Source organism: Aythya marila, assembly GCF_965140915.1.
Source record: "Aythya marila genome assembly, chromosome: 1".
NCBI lineage: Eukaryota > Metazoa > Chordata > Aves > Anseriformes > Anatidae > Aythya > Aythya marila.
The window spans coordinates 16,936,920-16,961,651 of record NC_139042.1 but is presented as its reverse complement, the minus strand read 5'-3'; the positions used below and the strand labels follow the sequence as shown (position 1 = coordinate 16,961,651).

The following is a 24,732-nucleotide window of genomic DNA, read 5'->3' as shown; positions in this document are numbered from 1 at the left end:
ATTCAAGAGAAGGAAGATAAATTCACTCATGTTAATGTCCACACAGGAGTTTAATCTGCTTTACGTTCACTTTAGCTTAATCCCCTTTGCAGGGATTAAGCTAAAGAAAAATAAAGCCATTTTATGCCTAAATGAAGGGCATCCACACAAGTCTTTAACATGCTTTAAAAACATCCACTTTATCTTCACACTTTTAGTTAATTCACTTAACATTCCTGAATGCCTGTGTGTAGGCAACCCCCTTGTCTTTATGCAACATGGAGCCTCTGTTGTATATACAAAGTGAAACCTAAAGAATAAGCAATGAACTCCACATGGGAATCAAGCTTTAGGCCAGCAAAAAAGTTTCAGTTGCTGACCTTGAAATAAGTGGGTCCTCCTACCCCAAGATGGGCTGCTCACTGTTATAAGAATTTTGTATGTGCTTCACAGTGTCATTTCAGTATTAAAGAACAAAACCAGTTATCAGAAGGTAAATCCATCAGCAGCCAAACAGAAGTATAAGCCTTTTAAAGAGCAAGTCTCATTTAGAGTCAGCTAAAGCCTTCAACTGCAATATTTAATAGTGGCTTAGAAACAAAGCCACAGGCTAACGCTGGGTGTTTCATTTTTTTTTGATGTCAACCATCACAGAGTTGACTAACACCCTTTCCTCCCCTACCAAGGATCAGCACACAATGCATACACAGCCAGCCCTCAGCCTCCTCAGCACACCCCAGCTCTGTACTCAGGCTGAAGGTCCAGAGAAACAGGTTCAAGAGGGTTAACATCAGACTGAAAGGTGGAATGTAGTAAAACAAAGTTCTGGGCTTTCATCTCACATTTGTAGTGGAAATTGCACTCACTTTATTTTTGGCCTGTTTTGCTTCCAAGGGTTAGGTCTCTATCTGAACAATCCATTACCCAGAGATATCATTTATATGGAAAGAAAGGAAGAAAGACTCACTTAACTTCATATAACAGCCCATATGGAAAAAAAAAATACCTTCTAATGAATGAGAGACCCACAGAAAAGGGCAACTCCTGTAAGAAAGTTCATGCCTACACTTAATTACCTCTAGTGCTGAAACATCACAACTCATTTCACTACTAACAACCTTCTTTCTTACCATGGTGTGGATGTGGATGAATTCCCAGTAGAAAAAAAGAAATAAAATGTTTTATGTGTATCTGAATTAATTTTTGGGTTATATGTGCTGCTTTAAGGTTCAAGGACAGATTAGTAAATCAAAGCAAAAATTCCACATGGGATGAGCTGTTATCTTCCAGGGTTACAAAATCACATCCACAACTGAAATTTTGCTTTGGCGGTGTTTTGCACAAAGAATAACCAAGTAAAAATGCATCTAATAAAGAACGTCACTACACCACACAAACACTACACGTGATTCACTAAAATATACTTAGCAGCTGTAACTAAGAAAGCAGACAAACACTAGTTTTGACTAGTACACTAGTTTCGACTAGTTAACTTAGAAAGCTTGCCTTTGAGGATACCTTCAATTTTCTACTACTCATCCATCTCAAGCTTACAACAGCTGAAATCTTCCGTTTATAACACAAACAGCATAAAAAGGAACACAAGTTTCTTTTCAATGGGTTGTTCTTTACAAAAAGGCACTCTTGCTTGCAGAAATCCTGTAACAAAAGCACACTCAAATAAAAAAAAAAGATAAGTTTTATTTTAGCTGCTAAGCACTTCAGCTCACTGTAGTGGGTTTACGTGGCAAGGTTTTGGTAGCAGGGGGCTATAGGGGTGGTTTCTGTGAGAAAGATCTAGAAGCTGCCCCATGTTTGGGAAGGGCCCCATTGTTTTCCAGATCTGAGCCAATAAGCGATGTTGTTTGCGCCTCTGTGAGAGCATATTTAAGACAGGAAAAAAACGCTGCGCCACACAGCAGCCAGGAGAGTCAAGGGAGTGGGAGAACAGCCTTGCACCAAGGTCAGTGTAGAAGGAGGGGGAGAGGTGCTCCAGGCGCCGGAGCAGAAGTCCCCTGCGGCCTGTGGTGAGGACCATGGTGAAGCAGGATGTCCCCCTGCAGCCCATGGAGTACCACGGTGGAGCAGGGTTCCACGCTGCAGCCCGTGGAGGAGACCACGGTGGAGCAGGTGGCCCTGCACCAACGGAGGCTGCCGCCTGTGGAAGACCCCTGCCGGAGCAGATTCCGGGCCGGACCTGTAGCCCGTGGAGAGGAGACCACGCAGGAGCAGGTGATCTGGCAGGAGCTGCTGCCCGTAGGGGAGCCAGGTTGGAGCAGTTTTCTCCTGAGGGATGGACCCCGTGGTACGGACCCATATCTGGAGCAGTTCTGGAAGAGCTGCTGCCTGTGGGAAGCCCACGCCGGATCAGTTCATCAAGGACTGCATCCCGTGGGTGGGACCCCACAGCACAGGGGACGAGAGTGACCGAGAAGGAGCGGCAGAGAAGAAGTGCTGTAGACTGACCATAACCCCCATTCCCCGTTCCCCTGCGCCGCTCGGGGGTAGGAGGTGGAAAAGGGTGGATGGGGGGGGAAGGTGCTTTTGTTTTTTTTTTTCCTTTGTTTTCTCACTTCTCTCGCTTGTTAGTTGTAGGCAATAAATCTTACTATCTCCTTATGCCGAGTCTGTTTTGCCCGTTACAATAATTATTGCGTGATTTTCTCGTCCTTATCTCAATCCTTGAGCCCTTTTCACATATTTTCTCCCCATTCCTCTTTGAGGAGGGGGAGTGAGAGAGCGGCTGTGGTGGAGCTCGGCTGCCCACTCGAGCGGAACCACGACAGTCCTTTTTGGCGCCCAACGTGGGGCTCAAGGAATTTGAGATAAGGATGATAGTTAGTAGAAGTAACGGGCAAAAATATGTGCAGGATGATTGTTAGGAACGTACAAGTTGTGAAGAATTTAAGAAAGCAGTAACTGTGATATGTTAGTGTGGTGAAGGGACGAGGGGTGGTGTGTGTGTAAAATGTCCACCTTGTCGGTGCTGTGATGATGTTATGTTTATTTTGGTGTGGTGAATTCTTTTTCGTTTTGATTTAAGTGAATTTTGTGAAGGTTGTTGTGATAATTGTAAAGTAAGAGTATATTGTGAGTAGTCTTAAATATGCTTTTAACAGAGGCGAGGGGTGGAATGTAGTGGGTTTACGTGGCAAGGTTTTGGTAGCAGGGGGCTATAGGGGTGGTTTCTGTGAGAAAGATCTAGAAGCTGCCCCATGTTTGGGAAGGGCCCCATTGTTTTCCAGATCTGAGCCAATAAGCGATGTTGTTTGCGCCTCTGTGAGAGCATATTTAAGACAGGAAAAAAACGCTGCGCCACACAGCAGCCAGGAGAGTCAAGGGAGTGGGAGAACAGCCTTGCACCAAGGTCAGTGTAGAAGGAGGGGGAGAGGTGCTCCAGGCGCCGGAGCAGAAGTCCCCTGCGGCCTGTGGTGAGGACCATGGTGAAGCAGGATGTCCCCCTGCAGCCCATGGAGTACCACGGTGGAGCAGGGTTCCACGCTGCAGCCCGTGGAGGAGACCACGGTGGAGCAGGTGGCCCTGCACCGACGGAGGCTGCCGCCTGTGGAAGACCCCTGCCAGAGCAGATTCCGGGCCGGACCTGTAGCCCGTGGGGAGGAGACCACGCAGGAGCAGGTGATCTGGCAGGAGCTGCTGCCCGTAGGGGAGCCAGGTTGGAGCAGTTTTCTCCTGAGGGATGGACCCCGTGGTACGGACCCATATCTGGAGCAGTTCTGGAAGAGCTGCTGCCTGTGGGAAGCCCACGCCGGATCAGTTCATCAAGGACTGCATCCCGTGGGTGGGACCCCACAGCACAGGGGACGAGAGTGACCGAGAAGGAGCGGCAGAGAAGAAGTGCTGTAGACTGACCATAACCCCCATTCCCCGTTCCCCTGCGCCGCTCGGGGGGAGGAGGTGGAAAAGGGTGGATGGGGGGGGAAGGTGCTTTTGTTTTTTTTTTTCCTTTGTTTTCTCACTTCTCTCGCTTGTTAGTTGTAGGCAATAAATCTTACTATCTCCTTATGCCGAGTCTGTTTTGCCCGTTACAATAATTATTGCGTGATTTTCTCGTCCTTATCTCAATCCTTGAGCCCTTTTCACATATTTTCTCCCCATTCCTCTTTGAGGAGGGGGAGTGAGAGAGCGGCTGTGGTGGAGCTCGGCTGCCCACTCGAGCGGAACCACGACACTCACTTCAGCAAAGCAGAGACACTGGCAGCTACAAACAAAACACAGCCTGCCATTACCAAGAGGCCTCACAGAAGCCTTGCAATGAGCCACGTGTCTGACTGCTACAGTGGCCTCGACTTGTTTGTTTTAGAGTCTGATTCCAAGCCTTCTCTCCACTGAATCTCAGCGTTTTTGGCTTTTTTCCCTGCTTGGCCTTGAAGGCTGTCTTGGCATAGAAAACAGCGTGCCTCACTATAAGTCTGTGTTTACAGTTCTTAAAAGTGATAACTCTGTTCCTGAGGTGAGCTTCAAGAGCAGGAGTATTACAGAAAGGAAGGTGTTCTGAGGAGACTGATACTCTACTCTTCCCAGTCCTGATGCGAGCCCCTTCTCCTCCTCCAGTACTACATACTACTGTACCCATCTGCAGATTGTGTTTATACATGCGAAGGGCTTCAGAAGAGTTCATATGAACATTCTCTCAGGTAAAACAAGAAAACTGTGCATAACCAGATGCTAATGCACACAGGCCTAACCAACAGGCAATTCCCTTGCTACAACCATACTACACATTTGTACTTATCATTAGGGCTCCAAGACGAAACAAAAATGCAATTGAAAGTGAGCATGCGTTTCCTTGCATGACTAGAAGAGACTTGTGAAATGCTATCTGATATTTAAAGCTACTACCACAGTCTAAACTGGAAGTATGCCTAGTGTAACATTCAGTATTCCACTGGCACGTCAGGAAGTCAGGGTTCCTGCACAGGATTCTTGAAACTGATGAAAACTGAAGGTACTCAATCCCTTTACTGATGTTCTGAAATTACCAGTGATTTCATAGCTAGTAACAAACAAATGCCTTGAGTAAAATGAAAGTTAATACTGGCCATCTAGTTAGAATGATTGGACTTAAAGCTAGATAAATACTACAAAAAACAAACAAAGAGCTAAAGATAAAAGTCAGTAGGTTCACTTACACACCATTTTCTTTCCTGTGCCCTGTTTTAGGTCCTATGGATGGGAAAAGCATTTCTGCAACTATTTTTCCAGAAGGACATACTCAGCTCAACGAGGAAAGAGTTGCACATCTATATTTCCTTACTGAGTATTCTGATAACATCTTTAGAAGTTGATGACACAGAAGTTAACCATGGATGGACAAGATGACCAAATACGTGAGTTAGCAAATGATACCACATTGTGAAGATTTAACTAACTTGACCATCTTTAGCTTATTTGTGCACTGTAAGCTGTGTATACAAGCTCAACCAAGAAGTAACTACCAATATAATTTTTGCCATACACAAGTGTGCTATTAACTCTGTTAAAACAAGAGATTTTTATTCTGTGCTTTTTCAGACTTGACAACTGAAACCCATTTTAGCTCTCCATTTAGAGATGAAAGCAAGTCACCATGGCAACTTAAGAAAACATAAGAGTAGTTTTTAACAGCAGCTTTCCACGCTCTTCTCTTGCTTCCTACTGACTTGGGTTTTATTTCATCTGATGTGACTCCAGTCAAACAGAACTTATGCTTAAAGTCTGCTAGTGCTTACAGACTGTTTTGCAGTAGATCAAGAAGAGGTGTAAGGTTTCTAGGATTTATTGAAAAAATCTGCCTGCTACAGCTGGTTCTCCAGCTTGCTATTATTTCAGATTTTTAAGAGAAGTTACAAGCTAAGTGGAATTGTCACCAACAGACTCCTCAAAAACCTTTTTACAAAAAAAAAAAAAAAAAAAGGCACCAAAGGATTAAACATTTCACTGAGAAACAGCTCTTTTATTTCATAAGTAATACTTCAAACTTTAGGAATAATTCAGAGGAGAACAAGCTGAGAAAGAAAAGAAACCTACAACAGCCGCTCTCTTTTAGACATAGCCTTAGATTAGAGGTATAAATATTGGAGTCCTGTAGATTACTGGCCAAAGACACTCTCCTAGATATGGAGTTATTCCAGTTACTGTACTGCCTGGTCCAAACAAGTTGTTCTTTCCCCTGGATAGCAACAGTTGATGAAAACAGGTAGATGAAGAGGCAGAGTAATGTTAGACTCATATCTTCGGTACAGCTGAAAGTGACACTTGTAGAAAATATCTTGATGTCAGAGTAGCTACCACTACTAGTATAAGCACATCCCCTTTCTTAGCTATTCTGATGTGCAATACAGCCTGGGGCAGGTGGGAATGCATGAAGTAATTTGGACCAAGGGAGAATGCATAAGCAACTGATTCAATTTATGACTTATTTTGAATTCTTGCATTTTAATTGTTCAAGTGCCTTAGGATTTAAGTTTATTAAAAGCAGTCTTATTACATGGCACCAGAGCACACATTTTTCTCACATCTTTTTTATTATGGCCTTATTCAATGTCGGAATTTGATTATAAGCTACATTTCTAAGCTTCTTTTACACTGGCAATTTCACTTTCCAGCTAGAGCAGAGATAGTGACTGTCAGTGAAGATCAGTAACTTCAGGGTGAAGCCATTATGCATTAAGACTACCTTAGAAAGGATATCTAAAAAAAAAAAAAAAAAAATGCACAAGAAGGAAAAACAACAGAACCTGTATAACCAAAGACCCCACGCAAACAAAACCAAAAATCCCTCAGAACTAAACTACCCGATCCACACCTCAAGTAAATATATGTATCAAAGTAGTAAAACATCATGCTATCATTTTTTAAAAGGGATGTTGCATACTTGTCTATTGTGTTAAATATCAGTAGGAAAGGATTCATCAACTTCATGTAAAATACATTTTGCTTATGTAAACAACATGAAGCAAACTTCTTACTGCTTTCCTTTAAATAGGAGGCTGTACAGGTGTAACTTGTACAAAACTAAACAATTGCATTTGTGGAAGAGAGGTCAGCATCGTTTTACATGCCCATTGCCTTTCATGTGAGGTCCCTAAAGCTCCATATATTTGTGGATCCTACTCAGGAAAGTGATGTTTCCCCTCTGCTCAGCCCTGGTGGTATGCATCTGGAGCATTGTGCCCACAGCTGCACTAGGCAGTACAAGGACAGAGAAGGGCTGTGAAGGTTATTAAGGGCCTAGATTGTCTGGTCTACAAGGAAAGGCTGAGAGCTGGGGGCTTAGGGGAATCTTATCTACATGTATAAATACCTCATGGGGTAGTAAAGTAGGTGGAGCTACGCAACTCTGGGCAACCTGCTGTAAGTGACCAATTTGAGCACAGGAGTTGAACTTGACAATTTGTCTTCCAGCCTCACTAACCACAGAACTATGCAACAGTTAAACAGAACATGCTAAATAGTAATAATAGTTTTGGGGAAAACAAACAAAAAGGACCCCAACAATTCACTGATGGTAAATACAAAACAGACTACGTAAAAAGAGAGACAGGAGATTTTAACCTAGTTATGAAAAGCACATCCATCATATAACAGATGAATAGTAGCCACAGTAAAATCACTGACATTACACTGATTCCTCACTTTCTATATTCACATCTGCACTGTTCCTTGTTAGGTCTCCAGGTGACTATCTACAGCCAGAAGCTGCTGCAAGGAAGCTACTGTCACTATTCTGAGAGAGCAGTGCAGATTGTCTTCACTTTACAGATGAAAGCTCCTCTTTTCACCTATTTACTGGCAGTTTCTATGTTGCAGTCAACAAGATGACTTGCAGTTTATGAAGACTTAAATGAACTCATTGGTTTTAGACACAGATAATCTATCCACACAGCGTGGTGTGGAATTGTGCAAATATATTTGAGCTAGTTCACATGCTGGAAGTTGTTGTGGTACCAATCCAGTGTTCTGCCCCTTCGCTGTTCCTTTTCTGTTCTATCTTTAAAATAGAGGAAATAGCCCTATAGTAAATTGAAAATAAAGGAAAGTATTTTCATACCACAGAATCTGCACTTATGCAGCAAGATTTTGTCAGAACTTCTTATTCTTTATTTCAGTCCCAGGTTACACGTACTCCTTCAGAACCATCAGTGGGACAGTTTATTTCATCTGTGCAGTCTCTATTCCTCTAAGGAAGAACTCCCCACAACTTTTCAAACTCCTCTCTTGATCATCATTCCTGATTTTTTACCCTGTCCTATTGTTTTAGGGTACCATATTGGTATTTAAACTTACAGGAACACCATCCAAGTAGGAACACAGGTAAGATGAAAATTTCATAAACTATAGGTACCATCAGCACCAACTAGTCCAATTCCTGCTCCATGTTGCGTACCAAAGGAAAGCTCTTTCCTACTGAGCAGTCCTCACCAGCAGTACACTGCACTCAGCATGGCATTTGATCTTCAAAAACAGTTTACGACAATTTTAAGCAAATTCCTGGTCTGCTACTATTGGTAATGGACAAACACCAGGGTACACAATATATGTTAGCTTGTTAATTTTCCACCTGATTTCCAAGCTGGAAGGCTGAACATCTTTGTCTTGTACATAAATTTGAATCTGCTTAATCTGTTATCACAAACCTGCAACCACAAAAACCACATTCAGAGTTGACTGTTGCCATTAAGCACTCTTCTTGGAGAATGACCATAGCTCATTCATAAAAATATAAGAACAGTAAGAAATAACTAAGAAGCTTGAGAAATACTCCTAGCAGTCCCATGTCAAAAGGATTAATCTGAAATAAGAAAAATCCATATTCTTCTAAGTAAACAGAATAGAGGCTTCATATTTCATGGGTTTTCCTGTTTGAGGAGCTGTCTTCTATCACATGCTCCCCCTCACCTTGCCTTCTGCTTCACATTCAGAACACTGGACTTCGTTATGAAAATGCTCTACTGTACCATTTCAGTAAGTTGCTTTTCTCTACCTTTGTTTTCAGCACCACCTGGACTTATCCTGTAAGCTTTTAGGATAAATTTTAGAAATATCATGGAAAGAAGTAGGAGTTGGTTTCTTCAGGAGCACCACAGGAACCTAAATACCCAGAACAGCACGAGTTCTGCATAGGAGCTGCAGGGGCCAATCCTCTCACCACCCTGATAAGGTCAGGAGAAATCACATTAATACTTAGCCTAATAGCTCATTAATTCTTAGCTGTTTTTTGGGAGTGTTAGCAAATAAATAATTACTTTACACTTTTCACCTGTGCATGTTCTGCTTACAAAGTCTTTTTGCAGCTGGCTCAAAGATACCTGAAAAAAAACAATCCAAGCACCCCACAGAAATGCCTGGAGCAAGGCTGGCATGGCAATAGTCATTACAAATGATCAGCCTAGAGGTAATGATGCTGATACCCATAGCATAAAAATATTCTTTACTATAAACAGTCTAAAAAGAGAGAAAAATAGTGGCAGATGCTCTATACAGAAGCATATGTTTCAGTCCTCTTGAAAAGGTTTCTTCCAACCAGACAGAATATGATTGCTTTGGCTTAAAGACAAGTTAAGCACTTGAAAAGTATTAATTTATAAGAGTGTTCAACTCTCTTGGTTGACTACAGAACAAAGATGACATGAGCTTTCACAGTGGAAGTTAGCGTTTGCAAGCAAGTCACACACAGTAGCAGGTACTCGTTAGACATTTCTCCTAAAATGGAGCACAATCAGCTTCAAAAATACTTGTATTTCTTCAGCAAGCATCTCCCTTCTCTGCTTTCACAAGCTGCACTTCAAAAATCCATATAGCCAAGAACAAGGGGGGTGGAAAAAAAAATTAACATTTTTCAAGCACTGTTCTTGCCACTGTTTCTCCTCTTTTCCTCTGACACATTGAGTACTAGAGATCCACAACTGATATGGTGCAATCCAAACGCACGTGACACTTCCCACATTCTTTGTTTTTATGAAGAACTGAAGAGGAAAAGCTTGAATTTAACAGCTTTAGAGAAATCTAGGTGAACAGAAAGCAATTTGGTATAAATTAGTTATCAGTTGTATGGAAAGTGTAGAGCTAAAACACTAGACTGGCAGCAGGGAAGTAATTACAATCATTTAATACTTTCGAAAAACACACAAGACAGTTACCTCAGGAAGTGTTTCATGATGGCGGTTTTGCTTGCGTTACAGGAGCCGTAATCAATTGATCACTGATAGCCTCTTCTTTGCAGGTGATACCAGTGCTGTAAAAATAGAATTGAGATGCATTTACTAACAGAGAAAAAGAAGTGGCACTTATACTTTCTACATGGCTCTTGAAACAACACCTTTCCCACATATTTCCATAGGTATTTAAGAAATCTTATGTCAACAAATATAAAAACCATAATTTAACACTCTTCAGCCTGGACATATACCAGACTATCCATGTCTCTTTTCTGAGAAGTAAAATATTTGAATAAGAGCACAAAGTAAGAACATTTAGATATTTCTTCAAGCTTTTTCAAACACTTGTGTACTTCAAACATGCGAGGCTTACAGCAGCTTCCAAGTGGCAGTTTCAAGAGATACTCAGCTCTCCCAGCTGTTTGCAAGCTCTTTGCTCTACAGAATTTGCAACAGCACTTGGAGACATTGGGTAAAAGCAGCTTGTAAGCAAAGAGCCACTGTTGGGTCCCGATTTAGTTCGTAGAATCATCTAGTTTGGAAAAGACCTTCAAGATCAAGTCCAGCCACCAAACTGACTGTCGTGGATCCGCTCGAGTGGGCAGCCGAGCTCCACCACAGCCGCTCTCTCACTCCCCCTCCTCAAAGAGGAACAGGGAGAAAACATGTGAAAAGGGGCTCAAGGGTTGAGATAAGGACGAGAAAATCACGCAATAATTATTGTAACGGGCAAAACAGACTCAGCATAAGGAGATAGTAAGATTTATTGCCTACAACTAACAAGCGAGAGAAGTGAGAAAACAAAGGAAAAGAAAAAAAACAAAAGCACCTTCCCCCCCATCCACCCTCTTCCACCTCCTCCCCCCGAGCGGCGCAGGGGAACGGGGAATGGGGGTTATGGTCAGTCTACAGCACTTCTTCTCTGCCACTCCTTCTCAGTCACTCTTGTCCCCTGTGCTGTGGGGTCCCACCCACGGGATGCAGTCCTTGATGAACTGATCCGGCGTGGGCTTCCCACAGGCAGCAGCTCTTCCAGAACTGCTCCAGATATGGGTCCGTACCACGGGGTCCATCCCTCAGGAGAAAACTGCTCCAACCTGGCTCCCCTACGGGCAGCAGCTCCTGCCAGGTCACCTGCTCCTGCGTGGGCTCCTCTCCACGGGCTACAGGTCCGGCCCAGAAACTGCTGCATCTGGGGTCTTCCACAGGCGGCAGCCTCCGTCGGTGCAGGGCCACCTGCTCCACCGTGGTCTCCTCCACGGGCTGCAGCGTGGAACCCTGCTCCACCGTGGTACTCCATGGGCTGCAGGGGGACATCCTGCTTCACCATGGTCCTCACCACAGGCCGCAGGGGACTTCTGCTCCGGCGCCTGGAGCACCTCTCCCCCTCCCTCTACACTGACCTTGGCACCTGCAAGGCTGTTCCTCACTCCTGGCTGCTGTCTGGCGCAGCATTTTTTCCCTGTCTTAAATATGCTCTCACAGAGGCGCAAAACAACATCGCTTATTGGCTCAGATCTGGAAAACAATGGGGCCCTTCCCAAACATGGGGCAGCTTCTAGATCTTTCTCACAGAAACCACCCCTATAGCCCCCTGCTACCAAAACGTAAACCCACTACACTGACCTACCTAACATATTCAACATACAGTATGTTAAGTGATCAGCTTCCCTGGTGTCAAGTTTTATGAAGAAGTGATACATATGATGTCTTAAAATAGATTTATTTGACCAGGCTGACCATCCATTCAGAGATCTGGTGTCCTACAGTTAATTTTCATTACTATTACATCTCTGTTCAAGTGGAGAAGAAGAGTTCAGGTCAAAAAAAAAAAAACAAACGCCAACCAACTTTTAAGTGTAACCCTGCCCATGTTCCACATCCTCTCCCCCCATCACCTCTTTACTGTCGGTTTCCCAAAAGCAGCATTCACATACGAGCAATAAGTAAGAGATTCATACTTCTCAGATTAGTGTTCTTCATATCCTGCAAGAGTCAACACAACATCCTTTTTTTCCCTGCCAGAAAACAGCATTGTTCCACACTGTTGGGACAGCTTAATCTAAGATTTACAGGGAACAAGATAACACTTTCGAGTTCTGCACCAGTACAAACCACACACACAGGCTTGAAAGCTGCACTGTTAAGAAATTATTTAAGACCTCATTCTTCATTAACACTGCATGCAGCCTGCTGAAAAGTACCAGAAGGCCTTCAAAATCTGGCCTCTTTTGTCATATAATGGGAAGCTTTAAGTCCAGAAAACCTCAAATTATTTTTTTTCCCCAGGATCCAACAGCACTGAGGAGATAAAAATGTTTTCACCCTACCCTGTTCTTATTTTCTTTCCAATATGTAACTTGCAAGTTTTACATTATGCTGTTGCATGTTGACAGGAGCAGAAGCAGCATTTAAGTTGAGAAAAATACAGCTATCTTGTTGGATTACATCACATACCATTTACTAAAAATATATAATCCCTGGACTGTAAAAGCTTCATTCATTTATATTGTTTTTGACTGGCTGAATCATGTTGCTGTCCCCTGAATACAGCTGTAATTGGTGCTGGCTGCAGTGACACCTTCTTGCAAGGGCAGAGAGAGAGGCTAACATCAAACCCTGATTCGTTAATGAACACGGTAGGCAGTCTCCGAATGCTTCCCTCTGCAGCTTTTGATAGGCCTTTGATGACAGCGAGCACAGGCGGCATGGGAGACAGGCAAAAACTGGAGGGGATGTAACCTACCCCCCTTCTCCAGTCTAATAATTTGCTGTTTAAAAGGTAGTCTGTGAAAGACTCTCACAGCTGAGTCTCAGCTTTTTAGTATCAACTCGAACAAAGGCAGCTTCACCATGATGTTTGACCCAGGAGGGCAGCAGTATAAGGAAGATGCCAGAAGTGCCAGGAGCTGTCAGATCAACCCCTCCTAAAAGGGTGCACTGGCCTCCACCTCAGAGGGCTGCTCCTTCTTGATTCTGATCAAGGTCCTCGCTGGAAATACATCAGGAGTAAAAAGGCAGCAAAGGGAAGAGATGTCACACTTGCCTGCACTCCAGGATTGTCTCATCAAAGCATGGCTTGATAGGAACTGCAAAGCAGCCTCTCTTCAAGTAGAGTTACTAACTACAGCCAACTGTAAGTTAGTACAGGGACAGAAATCAATGCCCGATCACAGGGCAGGAGTTTTTGGTCATTTTCAAACACGTAGGACTCGAGGTCAGCATTCCCCACTCCTGCATGCCTCCGTAAGTGATCCGATGGTGGAATTCAGCAAAGACTATGTGTGTAGAAAATGTTTATGCTAAGCAAATTACTGCCACAATTCACAGCCAAGTAAGTTCAATTATTCATAAGCCTGTAGAGCCACAACACCTAGTTTCTACAAATGGCTTTTCCTCACAAAATGTAATAAGTTCTTTTCAGCTGGGGCGGAAAAAAAGGAAACAAAACTCCAAACAAAATAAATGAGTACTCTAATTTACTTCCAAAGTTGTTACAACATCTGAGCGAGCAAGAAAAGCAGGTATATCTTTGGACTATGTTTATACCACTTTACAGCAGTTTGTCCCAAAAGGAGAAGTATCTGTGGTCAGGGAGAAGAAACTGACTCTTACACAATTTACCCTTAATTGCAAAGTTTACAACACTTGCAGATTTGGGGAGACCCAAAGATCAGTTTCTCAAGACCCAAACTCCCACGGAAATACCACTTTTTGCCAGGAAGCACCAGATTCACAGCTGAATGCAAAGAGCCAGCAGGCCCCCAGTAGGGAGCACTTCCAAGCGTGTTGGTCACAGCACCCACCCATTGCTCCAGGAGCCTGTGATGACACTCTCACATGGTGAGACTCAAACCATGAGCTTGCTCCCACATTTCCCTCCCACAACACTTAAGTACCCCATTCACTGTAAATGAAGTGGTTTCAACCAGTTTATCTTAAACCACACAGGAGTTTACCCTCCTTAAGCTAGCTGCAAATTTTTTTCACTGAGATGCAGTACTATTACACAGAACAGCAGAATTATTTTGAGTTCTGTATCAAAATATAAATTCCTTAAACAAGTATTAACTATTTGCACTCGTGAGGCTGTTTATGGCCTTCTAAGTAGCAGAGCAAAACAAGCATCCATCTGAAAGGTTATCAGTTGCTGTAGGCTCAAAGAAGTCAAGAGAAAAACTTAAAAGTCACATCCTTCTCTAGAGCTGAGGGCTTGCTTTTTCCATCTCCAAGAAAGCTGCAGATGCAGTTGAGGAAAAGATGTCTTATTTAACGTAAATCACCATATTTAGAGTAAGATATAATACTAGGTAGTTATCTTCACAGTATTTATTTTGCAAGCTAATGACTCACCTGGCATATTGCAAACGTTTTTAGAAGGTTTATATCCTAATTATAAAGAAGGAATAGCTGTGCTGAGGAGACAAATCATCAGAACCATTAAGATGAGCAGGCTGAACACAGGACTTCGTTAACGTGGATGATTAGATTACAATTCATCCAAACTTTCCTCCTCAAACAAAAAAAGAAGACATGTTTGAAGTAGAAGGCAGTAATTGTACAGTCATCTTAAGTTCAGGAGAAAAAAGAAGACCTTATTTTTAGGTTTAGTTGCCGTTTTAAAGGAGGTTCTTCTAAATTGAATAGCAGCAAGCACCATGACATTGACTTTGGATGGCAACTTCTGTTTCCAGTAGCATTTCAGGTTGTCACCTTCCTCTCATTGACCCCAGTGGCCTACACACATGCAAGCGATAACCCTCTAAGTCTTATGTCATGGGAAGTGTTTTCTTGTTGTATATTTTTTGGAGATGGAGGTGTTAATGTTTCTCTATCCTGAACACCAATGTGCAATAAGTTGAACTAGAAAGGGGACGAGGATCTATGTCACTAAGTGTCCCAGGAGGTCCTACAGATAGGGACAGCAAGCTGGCCAAGAGCCAGCAGTACACAAAGTAAGCCAACAGCACCCTGGGCTGCTGCTAGGCAGGAGAGAAGCCAGAGGAGCTGGGCTTGTTCAGTCTGTAGTAGAGATGGCTTTGGGGGACCTAACAGCAGCTCCCAGTGACTGCTACAAGGTCAGAGGAGACAGAGACTGCCTCTTTACAGCTGCATAGGGCAGGAGGGCAAGAAATAATAATGCACATAAACTGAAAGAGAAGGTTCAGCCTGGATATAAAGGCAGAACACACACACAAGAACTATCAGGAAGAGTAACAGGCAGCCCAGGCAGGTTGTGCAGGCTCCATCCTTGGTGGTTTTCATGCTGGACAAACCCTTGAGCAGCCTGGGCTGACCTCAGAGCTGAGTCTGCTGTGAGCAAAAGATTGGATCCTGACCTCCTGAGCTCCCTTCCAGCCTTTGATTTTCTGCTTTCCCCCAATCATTCTTATGGGGAGATCTCAGACATCCTGAGTTATGTCTATTGCATAGAGTACTCAGACAGAGTAACATCAGGGTGCCCAAGGTCTTGCTATTTTTTTAGTTTAAGAGCTACCAACTTCTCACTAGGAATCACATATAATTGGCAGTGTTTCCCATGAAATGTACCTAACAGCACTTCCCAATTTGCATTAATACCTGAAGGCGGAATAAAATTCACTTAAAGTTATTTAGCAACCCAGTAAAAACATAGGATCTTTGACAGTCTTAATTGCAGTATACTCATTTATAGGTCTTTACATGTTACAGCACCTAGATCTCTACAAATCAAAAGACATCCTTGGAAACTGATCCATTGCTGAAACGTCTCTTGGGAACAGGTCACCTCAAACTAAAGTTTTATGGAGTCCAAAAGTGTTGACTCAGAAGTGGCTTTGCTCTATGTTAACAGATGCAGCCACTGGCAGGACCCACCTCAAAGACCAAGAGCTGATACCTGTTGTGTGAGCTCAGTTTCCCAGCTCAGTACAGAAGGGAATTTTCATTTCTATGTGCTCAAGACAAAGCTGTATTCAACTTCAAGTAGAAAGAAGCCTTGGAACAAAGTGTCACACTTGATTGATGAAGCTAATGAGCAAGGCTTGACTTCAGTCACACTGTCACAGGTAATAAGATTTTCTCTCCTAATCTCCATCACACATTGACATTTTGTGTTTCTGTATTTCACTAGGAGAGTGAAGGAAAGGATAGACGTGTAGACAAACTTCACTGAATTTTAGTCCTGCCTAAAATATTCTTTGACTATGAGCGCATAAAACGCTTGACCAATACTAAGAAAGAGCCCTCAGTAAAAGCTTCAAATAATATCAGGATTGGGGAGGCAGGGGAGAACATGAAGTCTCCCCCCAAACTGCAGAGCTTTTAAAGTCTCTGGTTGTACAGTCTTACCAACACTTCACATCTGTCCATTACTGCCTCTTTAAAGTGGTAAATAGCCTCAGAGATGTGTGACAGAAACAAGGAAGCTTCAAGAGGGTCTCACAGTACCTGTAAGAGTAAAGAGGGGACTGCCTCTGGAGTCAAGAAAACTCACTTGACAAACCTCATATTGCAAGTTACCTCTAACAGCATCCAGTTAAGTCTACCCACTGCAATTCCTCAGCAGATAACAATCACTTGGCAACTACTAAGTAGATAAGCCACTTTTTGCCACAGATAGCATCAGACCAAAGCTCAACATCATAGAAGTCTCTCACCAATTCATTGTTGATCTTTGCCATTGAAAATAAAAAGACTATTGTTCCATACCTGACTTTTTAAAGAGGAAAAAAAATGTCCAAGAAACTCAATAACAGAGGCACACTTACTTTTACTAATTTCTATCAGCTCTGCTGTATTACAGTGTTCAATGATGTTGAGGAAAAATATATTAGATTGCTTCAGGTCACCAGTGAAGAATTCACTGGGCACATTCTATTTCTAATGTGAAATTAAAGTCAGAGAGGAAGCTTTCTGAATCCCAGATTACAGTAAACTTCCAGAAATGCAGCCAGATGCTTACATATTGTAATTCATTTAAGTGTCATCTTCGTCTTCAGTGTTTCTATCCTTAACAAGCTTGTTTTCCCCTTTAAGTATTTTATCCAGAAGAAGACTGAGTAAATAACATCAGCTAAAAAAAAAAAATAAGTCTCATGCTTGAAAATTGAAAACAGCCTTTAATCTATGGCAAAGTGTTTATTTTTGCTCCATGCATTATAAAAATACATTATTTCTAGCCGTTTCTCATGAACTTTCACTTGACCCCTGACGAGTTCACCCAGGAGAACAGCAGCAGCATCTGGGTGGCTCAGGTCTGCCTACATGGCTTTCTGTGTGATGTTTCTGGCCTACTTGCTCTGTTTCCATACATACTCTACAACAGCTTGTACCACAAGGAAGTCTGTTCTAAATAAAACATCACACTTTGTAGCAACATTCCGTCAAGCATAGAATAAATCCTACAAGACTAGATACATAAAATCAAGAAGAGGCAGCCTGGTTAGGTCCCAGACTCTTTAGTGCAGAAGCTCCATGGAAGGAAAAAAAAAAAGGCAAAACCACCACCAAAAAACACCCCAACACACACAAAGTGACTACTTTCAGTGAATTGACACCCTTTTGCATTTCCTTCATGGTTTCCACCTCACTGCCTAGATTAGCAGAGGGTATAGATAAAGGGGAAAGATGAAGCATGGGCTTGCTACCAAGATTAACTGAAGTCCAGATTTGCTTTAGAGCCCCACCAATTCCCAATACACAGTAGCTTATGTGGAAGAAACATCCTATTAATGGGTCACACACACATCTGCAACATTGATAGAATTGCACCAGAGATGTCTACTCTGTTCTTTCCCCTACCTTTCCAACATATGTTGTATCTATTTGGGCTAGGTAGAATAAATCCAGCTATCAGATAATGCAACCTCACAGCAAGCACCAGCCTGAAAGCATGTAGGACCATGGACTTTCATATTTGTTTGGTTAGCTGACAAAAAGACAAAACAAGGGCAGCAGAGGTGTCAGGGCAAAGGCCAGACAGTGCTTGCAGGCTACAGGAAAGCAAAGCAATTTATTTACCATGGAATTGGTAACGGTCAGACAACTCATTCTGATTTAACAGAAAATTGTTCTATGTGGTACCCCACTCTCCTGTCACTGCATCGAGATGACTTTGACATGCCAGTGACAACTTTTTCATGGAGTTGTCCAAGGCAGACATGCAAGAGTAAAGCATATCAGAGCTTATGTATGTCCTCCTATGATTTTATAGGCCCACTGTTCCCTAAAACAAGGCTCAAGAATAACCACTTCCCCTTAAGCAAGTCGGTAGATAATGCCATGAAGTAGCATATTTGTGAAGCAGTGAGCGCCCTATGGTAAGGGTTATGCTCCAACTGTTAGCTGCCTGAGGTCATGCAATCTGCAGATGGACCACAATAAATGAGCAGCATACTATTTAATCTGTAGTCGAGATGACTAAAAATCCCACTGCACTTTTTTCTCCTCCAAATTTCATAGCCTACTATTTTATCACCTGTGTGCCGCTCAGTGAGATGTTCTGCATCCCCAGGGGCAGAAAACCAGGACAGTTCCAAGTACACGACCTTGCTAGATGCCCTGGGTCTTCTGAGCTGCAAGCACTTAAGTTTTGCAGGGTAGATTGCTCTGGTTTTATTAATGTCTGGGGTGAGGAGAAGTGGAATAAAGAATCTATTTGCTCAAGGAAACCAGAAAGTTTTGTTAAGTTGTTGCTCTAAATACTGCAAACCCCATGCTTTGACTGCAGCCAAAAGCCCTTCTTTAGGGAAAAAAGAAAACAACAATAACTACAGCAACCCTTCTGTAGGGGGGATGAAAACTGAAAACCAAACAGTAACATGGTCAGAACTCAGGGGCACCTTCTCAAGTCTGTCATTCAGACAGGCCTACGTACCAGCAGTTACCAGTCGACTCTTCAGCTTGCAAGACTAACAATCCTTGTTAATGGAAAGTAAAATTTGGAAATGTAATGGTGAACACTAGAACTGACTGTATTTAGATTCATTTCACCCTCTGTATCTTAAGCTAAACCCAGGCAGCACCAAAATCAAACTTCGCTTCTGTCAGAGGTGGAAAAAAGCTAGGATGGGGTTCGGTGACAAGTACTTCCACAGCGAGGAGGGTAACAGTAACAAAGACATCCCACTAACATGACTAAGGAAAAGGTGATAAAATCTGCAAGAGGTAGAGACAGGAAGAATAGTTTGAAAGTTCATACAGTTATACCAGCTGGTAGGCAAGACAGATGAGACACTTTCATACAAGGCTCAAAAAGAATTTTTCTGTGGTAATTGTGGAAGATGTTCTTACTCAAGAAGTAGGAAGATGGTCAGCAGCAAGGAGAGTGAGATACCATGGTGCCCTCCTTCCTCTGCCTCCTCCTGCTCTGTTCTGACAGGCTTTGCTTTATTTTAGGTGCTTACTCTCAGGTAGATAAGGATCCTGGTAAGGATCAGATGGCAGAAGACTGGAAAATGGCGAGAAGACAGCGTGGGAAGGAGAAAAAGAGCAAACATGAAGACCATTGGAAACTGGTCCTGAAACACTACTACTAAGGGGGAAGAAGAACAAAGCAAAGCCAGGAAGAATACAAACTAGGACAGGATGATTGACACCACTGCCATAATGCACTCATTCTTAACACAATCCAAAACCGAGAGCCTTCTTCCTTCAACATCTCTTTCTACTTAGATTAATAGCAGGGCACAAACATTTTATAGTTCTACCCTTTACTACAAAAGCAAAGCAATAGTTAAAAAATAGTTTTATTTTGTTTCTTTAAAAAGAAGTTTCCAAAACATTTGCAGCAGATACATTATAATAATTCAGGAATATAAACTGGTAACATATCTGAGATTGTAGACTATATGATACAGCACAATGAGCATACCCAAATTTCCTCCAGGTTCTTGACAATTGAATGATGACCACAATTTCACTTCTTGTGCTTCAAAACTACTCCCAAATTGCTTGGTTTGTATATGTTATTAGCTGGACGCTTGAGATGCATGAGAACAAGAGAACTCCTTGCTCATGTTGTGCCACTCAACTTACCCCTCAGAATCCCAAACTATCACAACAATATGATAAATGAGAGGGAGGGGAAGGCAAAGTCACTCTAGCTAAAACAGTCCAGAGTATCAAAACTTGTACTGTAGATGGTAAGGACAAGCAAGGTTCAAAGAAGAACATGACTACCTCAGATTCTTGGAAACTTCATAGTGGTGCCCCTCCAAATAGTTTGGGTAGACTGTATTGCCTCTTCTTAATTTGCACCCAGGGTATGCGCCTCACTCCTCTCCCTTCCGCAAGTGGTACAGCAAGAACTCCTCTTTCCCTCCTTCAGTCCATCTGTTCTCCTCAGGCTGCCTTAACACTGACAGCATGAAGGCCTAGCAAGCCCAAATTTAGCAAACCCCACATCGATCTTCATGTTTCACAGAGGCACAACCTGTTTGATGGCACACATCCAAGCCAATGTTGATATGGATGTGGCTTTGTGAAGGCAAAGTGGGAAAGGGAATAAAAGACTTGCTCTTATAACTGCCTGCCAGAGCTGTGAAAAAGGACTACAATTTCCATGACCACAGGATTTCATTGTACTAAAGTGCCTATTCCTGTCACCTACCTGTCCACCTGATAGTTGCACAATCATCAGTACATCAAACAAACTGTTGCTACACCACGGACAAGTCTCAATACATGAAGAATTCTGATTTTTTTTAAAAAAATTTATTTTTAAAAATTTATATAGTACTCCTAAAAATCAGTGGCAAAACCTCTGTTAGTAATCAGTACAATCTGGAAATGGCCACAGGAGCCCATGCTCAATGATGACCCCAGTAGCACCACAGTTTTGGGGCCCTATGAAACTTACCGGTTCTCTTTCGGCAGACTCAGACACAGGCACACAGTGTAGCAGATGGAATACACTAAGGAATAACACCTCTACTTGTGAAATTGATACCCAGTTGTACACAGCCTGTTTCTGTAAAGAATGCTTATTTAGGGCTTTCTTCCTTATGCACCTTCAGAAGATATCAGTTAACCGTGAGTGGATTAGCAGCATGGCACAAAGAGGTGGAGACAGGTTCTTGTATGACTGATTTTCTTGGGTTTGGTCCTAACACAGTCTCTCTGCCTCAGCATCCTTCTCCAGGAAGGAAGATGCATACTTACCACACAAGCTACAGCTAGATCACACCAACAGAAGTGGCTCTGCCAAGGAAAAAATTGGTGCCAAGCATTTGAAACTGAAACTACATAGCAGGAAGGGGGGGGGGGGGGGGGGAAGTGTTTTTTTTTTTTTTTTTTTTTAAATAAAAAAAACACCTGATGCAGATGCTGGACAAGCTCCAGCTCAGTCCCTGGGACTGGATGCCTAGTGACAGGCAGGATGCAGTAGGAAAACTCCCAAACAGGTTCTCTCATTTATTTTCACCTGCTCCTAGGCTAGTCTACAACGTGAGCTGAAGAATAAAAAGCAGGGACAACGGGGACATTTGCTTCAAAAAACACTGTGAGCTAAAACATTAGTGTACACGTATCTATTAAGATTAAAAATGCCTGTGAAGTAATTCTGGGTGCAACGACATTAGAGGGGGATGCTCATAGATGCACAGCTTCCTATGGCCACAGCGCTCACAACTGTACCTCCCAAAGCTGCTTTCACAAATCACAACTGCACCTGCTCAATCTGCAAATTGTTTTCAATTCCACTCTTTTCACCTCCTGTATTTCCCCTATTCTCTAGCCTCCCCTGCACATCTGTGACAGAAGCTGGCCAAAACATAACAAGGCACTCAGTCCAGGGATCTGCAGACAGATTAGTACATGAAAACACCAAGCCCAGCCACTTGGTTACAGGCAGGTACTAGCTTCCAGCACTTATCCTGGATATATCTTCTTGAAGGGCCTCTCAGCCAGAACAGAAAGCTGAGAAGCGCTTGCTCACATCTTGTTGGAAGCAAGGGACAGAGCACTCCAGGATGAACTGCCAGAAGTGTTTTAAGCTTACAAAGCTGGTGTGGGGCTCTTAATTGGTTTTGTGCTGAAGTGGATGAGAACTGCTCACTCAATTACAGCTGAGAGGTACTTTCAGGAAACCAACATACTTTGTGGAGTCTCAGTAATTGAACGGGGATGCTCCTGGAGCAGGACTCCTGGTTTCATTTCATCGGGAGAGTTCAGTTCTCTCCTAGTGAGCCTGCTCTGAGACCTGAACCAGCTCATGGCAACTGGAGAAGGTCTCCAAAGGATGTGCCAAACATTCAAGCTGGCTGCGAGCCACCTCGCTGGTGTTAGCATACCCATAATTTGTTTCAAGGCAAGCAGGTTAGTTTACCACTCAGCTGCTTGACTTCACTGTGAGAAGGGATGCTCACACAGTCCCACATGCAGTCGAGATGTGACTCAGGAAGCTGCTCCTGCAGCCCCTGCCGTCATGCTTCTCTTTCCACAGCCTGGCAGGAACAAGCAGCTTTTCCAGCTTGAGCTCAGGCGCTGCCACGCGTCTCCCAGCTCAGACTTGGCACACGGTGAGGTGCAGCACAACTCAGCACTCGAGCTCACGGTATGTGGATGCTGGGGATGCTAAGCCTGAACCACAGCCTCAGTGCTGCGCTGCTGTGACCAGTCCCTGCATCTCTCCTCATTAGTTTCATTTTTCATTCTGTTTTTCCTCAATTTATCCTCCTTTCCTGATTGGATTTTCATAGTCTGGCTTCCTTCCAGGTGTTCCAGCAAACCATACCTTCTTTAAAGGACTGAGACCTCTTCTTGCTTCCTTCCCAAAGCCTGAATTCAAGAAGAGTAACATATTTCATGCATTCTTTTGGCCTACATCACAGAGCAGAAGATTTCAAAGAAATGTCAAATAAAACAAGCCTTCCAATCAGAGACAAGCAGATGTTCATTAAAAAAAAAAAAAAAAAAAGCTTCATGAGCCAGAGGACATTAAATCCAACAAGATTTGATCTCCAGGCAACCCCAGCTTGTTCTCCTTGCAATTTTCTGCTAACACTTCAAATGACCCCCTGGGAAAAATAAAGCAGGCCTGGCTCTGTTTACCCCTCATGCCCTGTCTGCACAACTAAACAGATTTTTTTTTCTAACATTGGTTACAGCTGATCACAGCTTAACTGTAAGTACAAATTCTCCAGACAGCATTAAAACACAAGAAGCTTTAAATACAAGCAGCAGCTTGGAGCCATACATACATAAGCATTTGTGCAACAGCATTTCCTCTGCTTCCATCCTTGTAGAGCTACACTCCTGCAAGCAACAGCAAGAGTCCTTTGTGCAGGGAAGAAGACATAAAATAATGCAACACAGCCCTGAAGTTTCCCAACATAAGTATAGCTTAGCTCAAGGGACTGTAATTCCAGTGCAAGAGCGACAAAGATCTGCAATCAGAGGAGAAATTATTGGGTTCAGAATTGTCTATGTAGTCAATGCGATGTTGTCCCATGGCTAATAAAGCCCTGTCTCAAGAGCTGAGCAGGCAACAGATTTGTGGGCATTTGAGTTATACGCTTAGCCCTAGCAGGTTTTCATAGCAGAATGTGATTTACTGTGCATCGGTGAACCAGCAGGAGTGTTAACAAGTGTGCTGTTAGCTCATTTCCCATTGTTTAGTGCTTTCCTGGAAGTATTTTCTGCTGGCTTTCTGTAAACAGTGATACACACAGTATCTGACGCTGTCACATGATTTCACTCCTGAAAAGTCATAGGCTTCCTGTCTCTGAGCATCTATTAGGCTCGCTGATAATCTATTGTTGCAGGAATGTGGTTTGCACTCATTTCAGCTCAAAGACTGCTGGAAATATGCAAGTTATGAGAATTGAACAAGTCAAAAGATATTTCTAGATGCAACTCCACCTGTTCCGTTTAGAAATGCAATGGTATATGTATAAAGAAAAAAAAAGGCAGGCTCTTCTAAATACCAGTAAGTCTCTCTTGGATTTGCGTCCTGCTAAAAATGCCAAATAGATTTAAGTATAAATACGTACTAAATTACTGCACATAACAAGTCTTTGGCTGTTCTCATCTATGGAGACGAGATGTTCTTACCAGAGGTACACTCAGCTGCCTCTGCTGTTCCAGGCTCCAGCGGCACAAAAATAATGTTCTTTAACAACACCTAACTACAGGTTTGGGAGGGAAGGCAAACAGCGAGCGGGCTGCAGCGCAGGGGGATGATGCAGGATTTAGGGGAGAGATGCCATTTCTTCTCTTTTACTTCATTTCGGGATAAATTAGGCTAGCTGTGGGCGGGGACTGGGGGGAGATGAATGAAGCCCTGGGTTTACTAAAGCATGCAAGCCGCGGCAGAAATTTCTTTCCAACAGTTGCTAAAATGGCTCCTTTGTTCCAAACGCCTTTGTCACGGAGCCGGCTCGCTGCGCTGCCCCCCGGACCGGCACCGGGGCCACCTGGGCGCCCCCCGGGCTGGCCCCTTCGGGCTCCTCGGGGGCGAGCGGAGCAGGGAGGGGAGGGCGGGCACGGCGCGGGGGGCGACGAGCATCAGCCCTGGAGTTACTCGGGAGCCACTGCAACTTCAGCCCGTGATAGCCAGCGGAAAAAAAAAAGAAAAAAAAGAAAAAAAACACAAACCCACCCGGGCCAGGTGCCG

General features: G+C 43.2%; 1 protein-coding gene across 2 annotated transcripts in view; it reads right to left on the bottom strand.

Annotated features, from left to right (window-relative positions):
* ELMOD1 (ELMO domain containing 1) overlaps nt 1-24,732 on the bottom strand; it is a 41,907-nt gene that overhangs the window by 17,025 nt on the left and 150 nt on the right. For both annotated transcript variants that reach the window (XM_082776158.1, XM_082776159.1), the window contains exon 2: nt 10,119-10,213. In XM_082776158.1, the coding sequence (XP_082632284.1) occupies nt 10,119-10,135 (17 nt within the window). In that variant the 5' untranslated portion in view covers nt 10,136-10,213. The remainder of the gene's footprint in view (nt 1-10,118; nt 10,214-24,732) is intronic.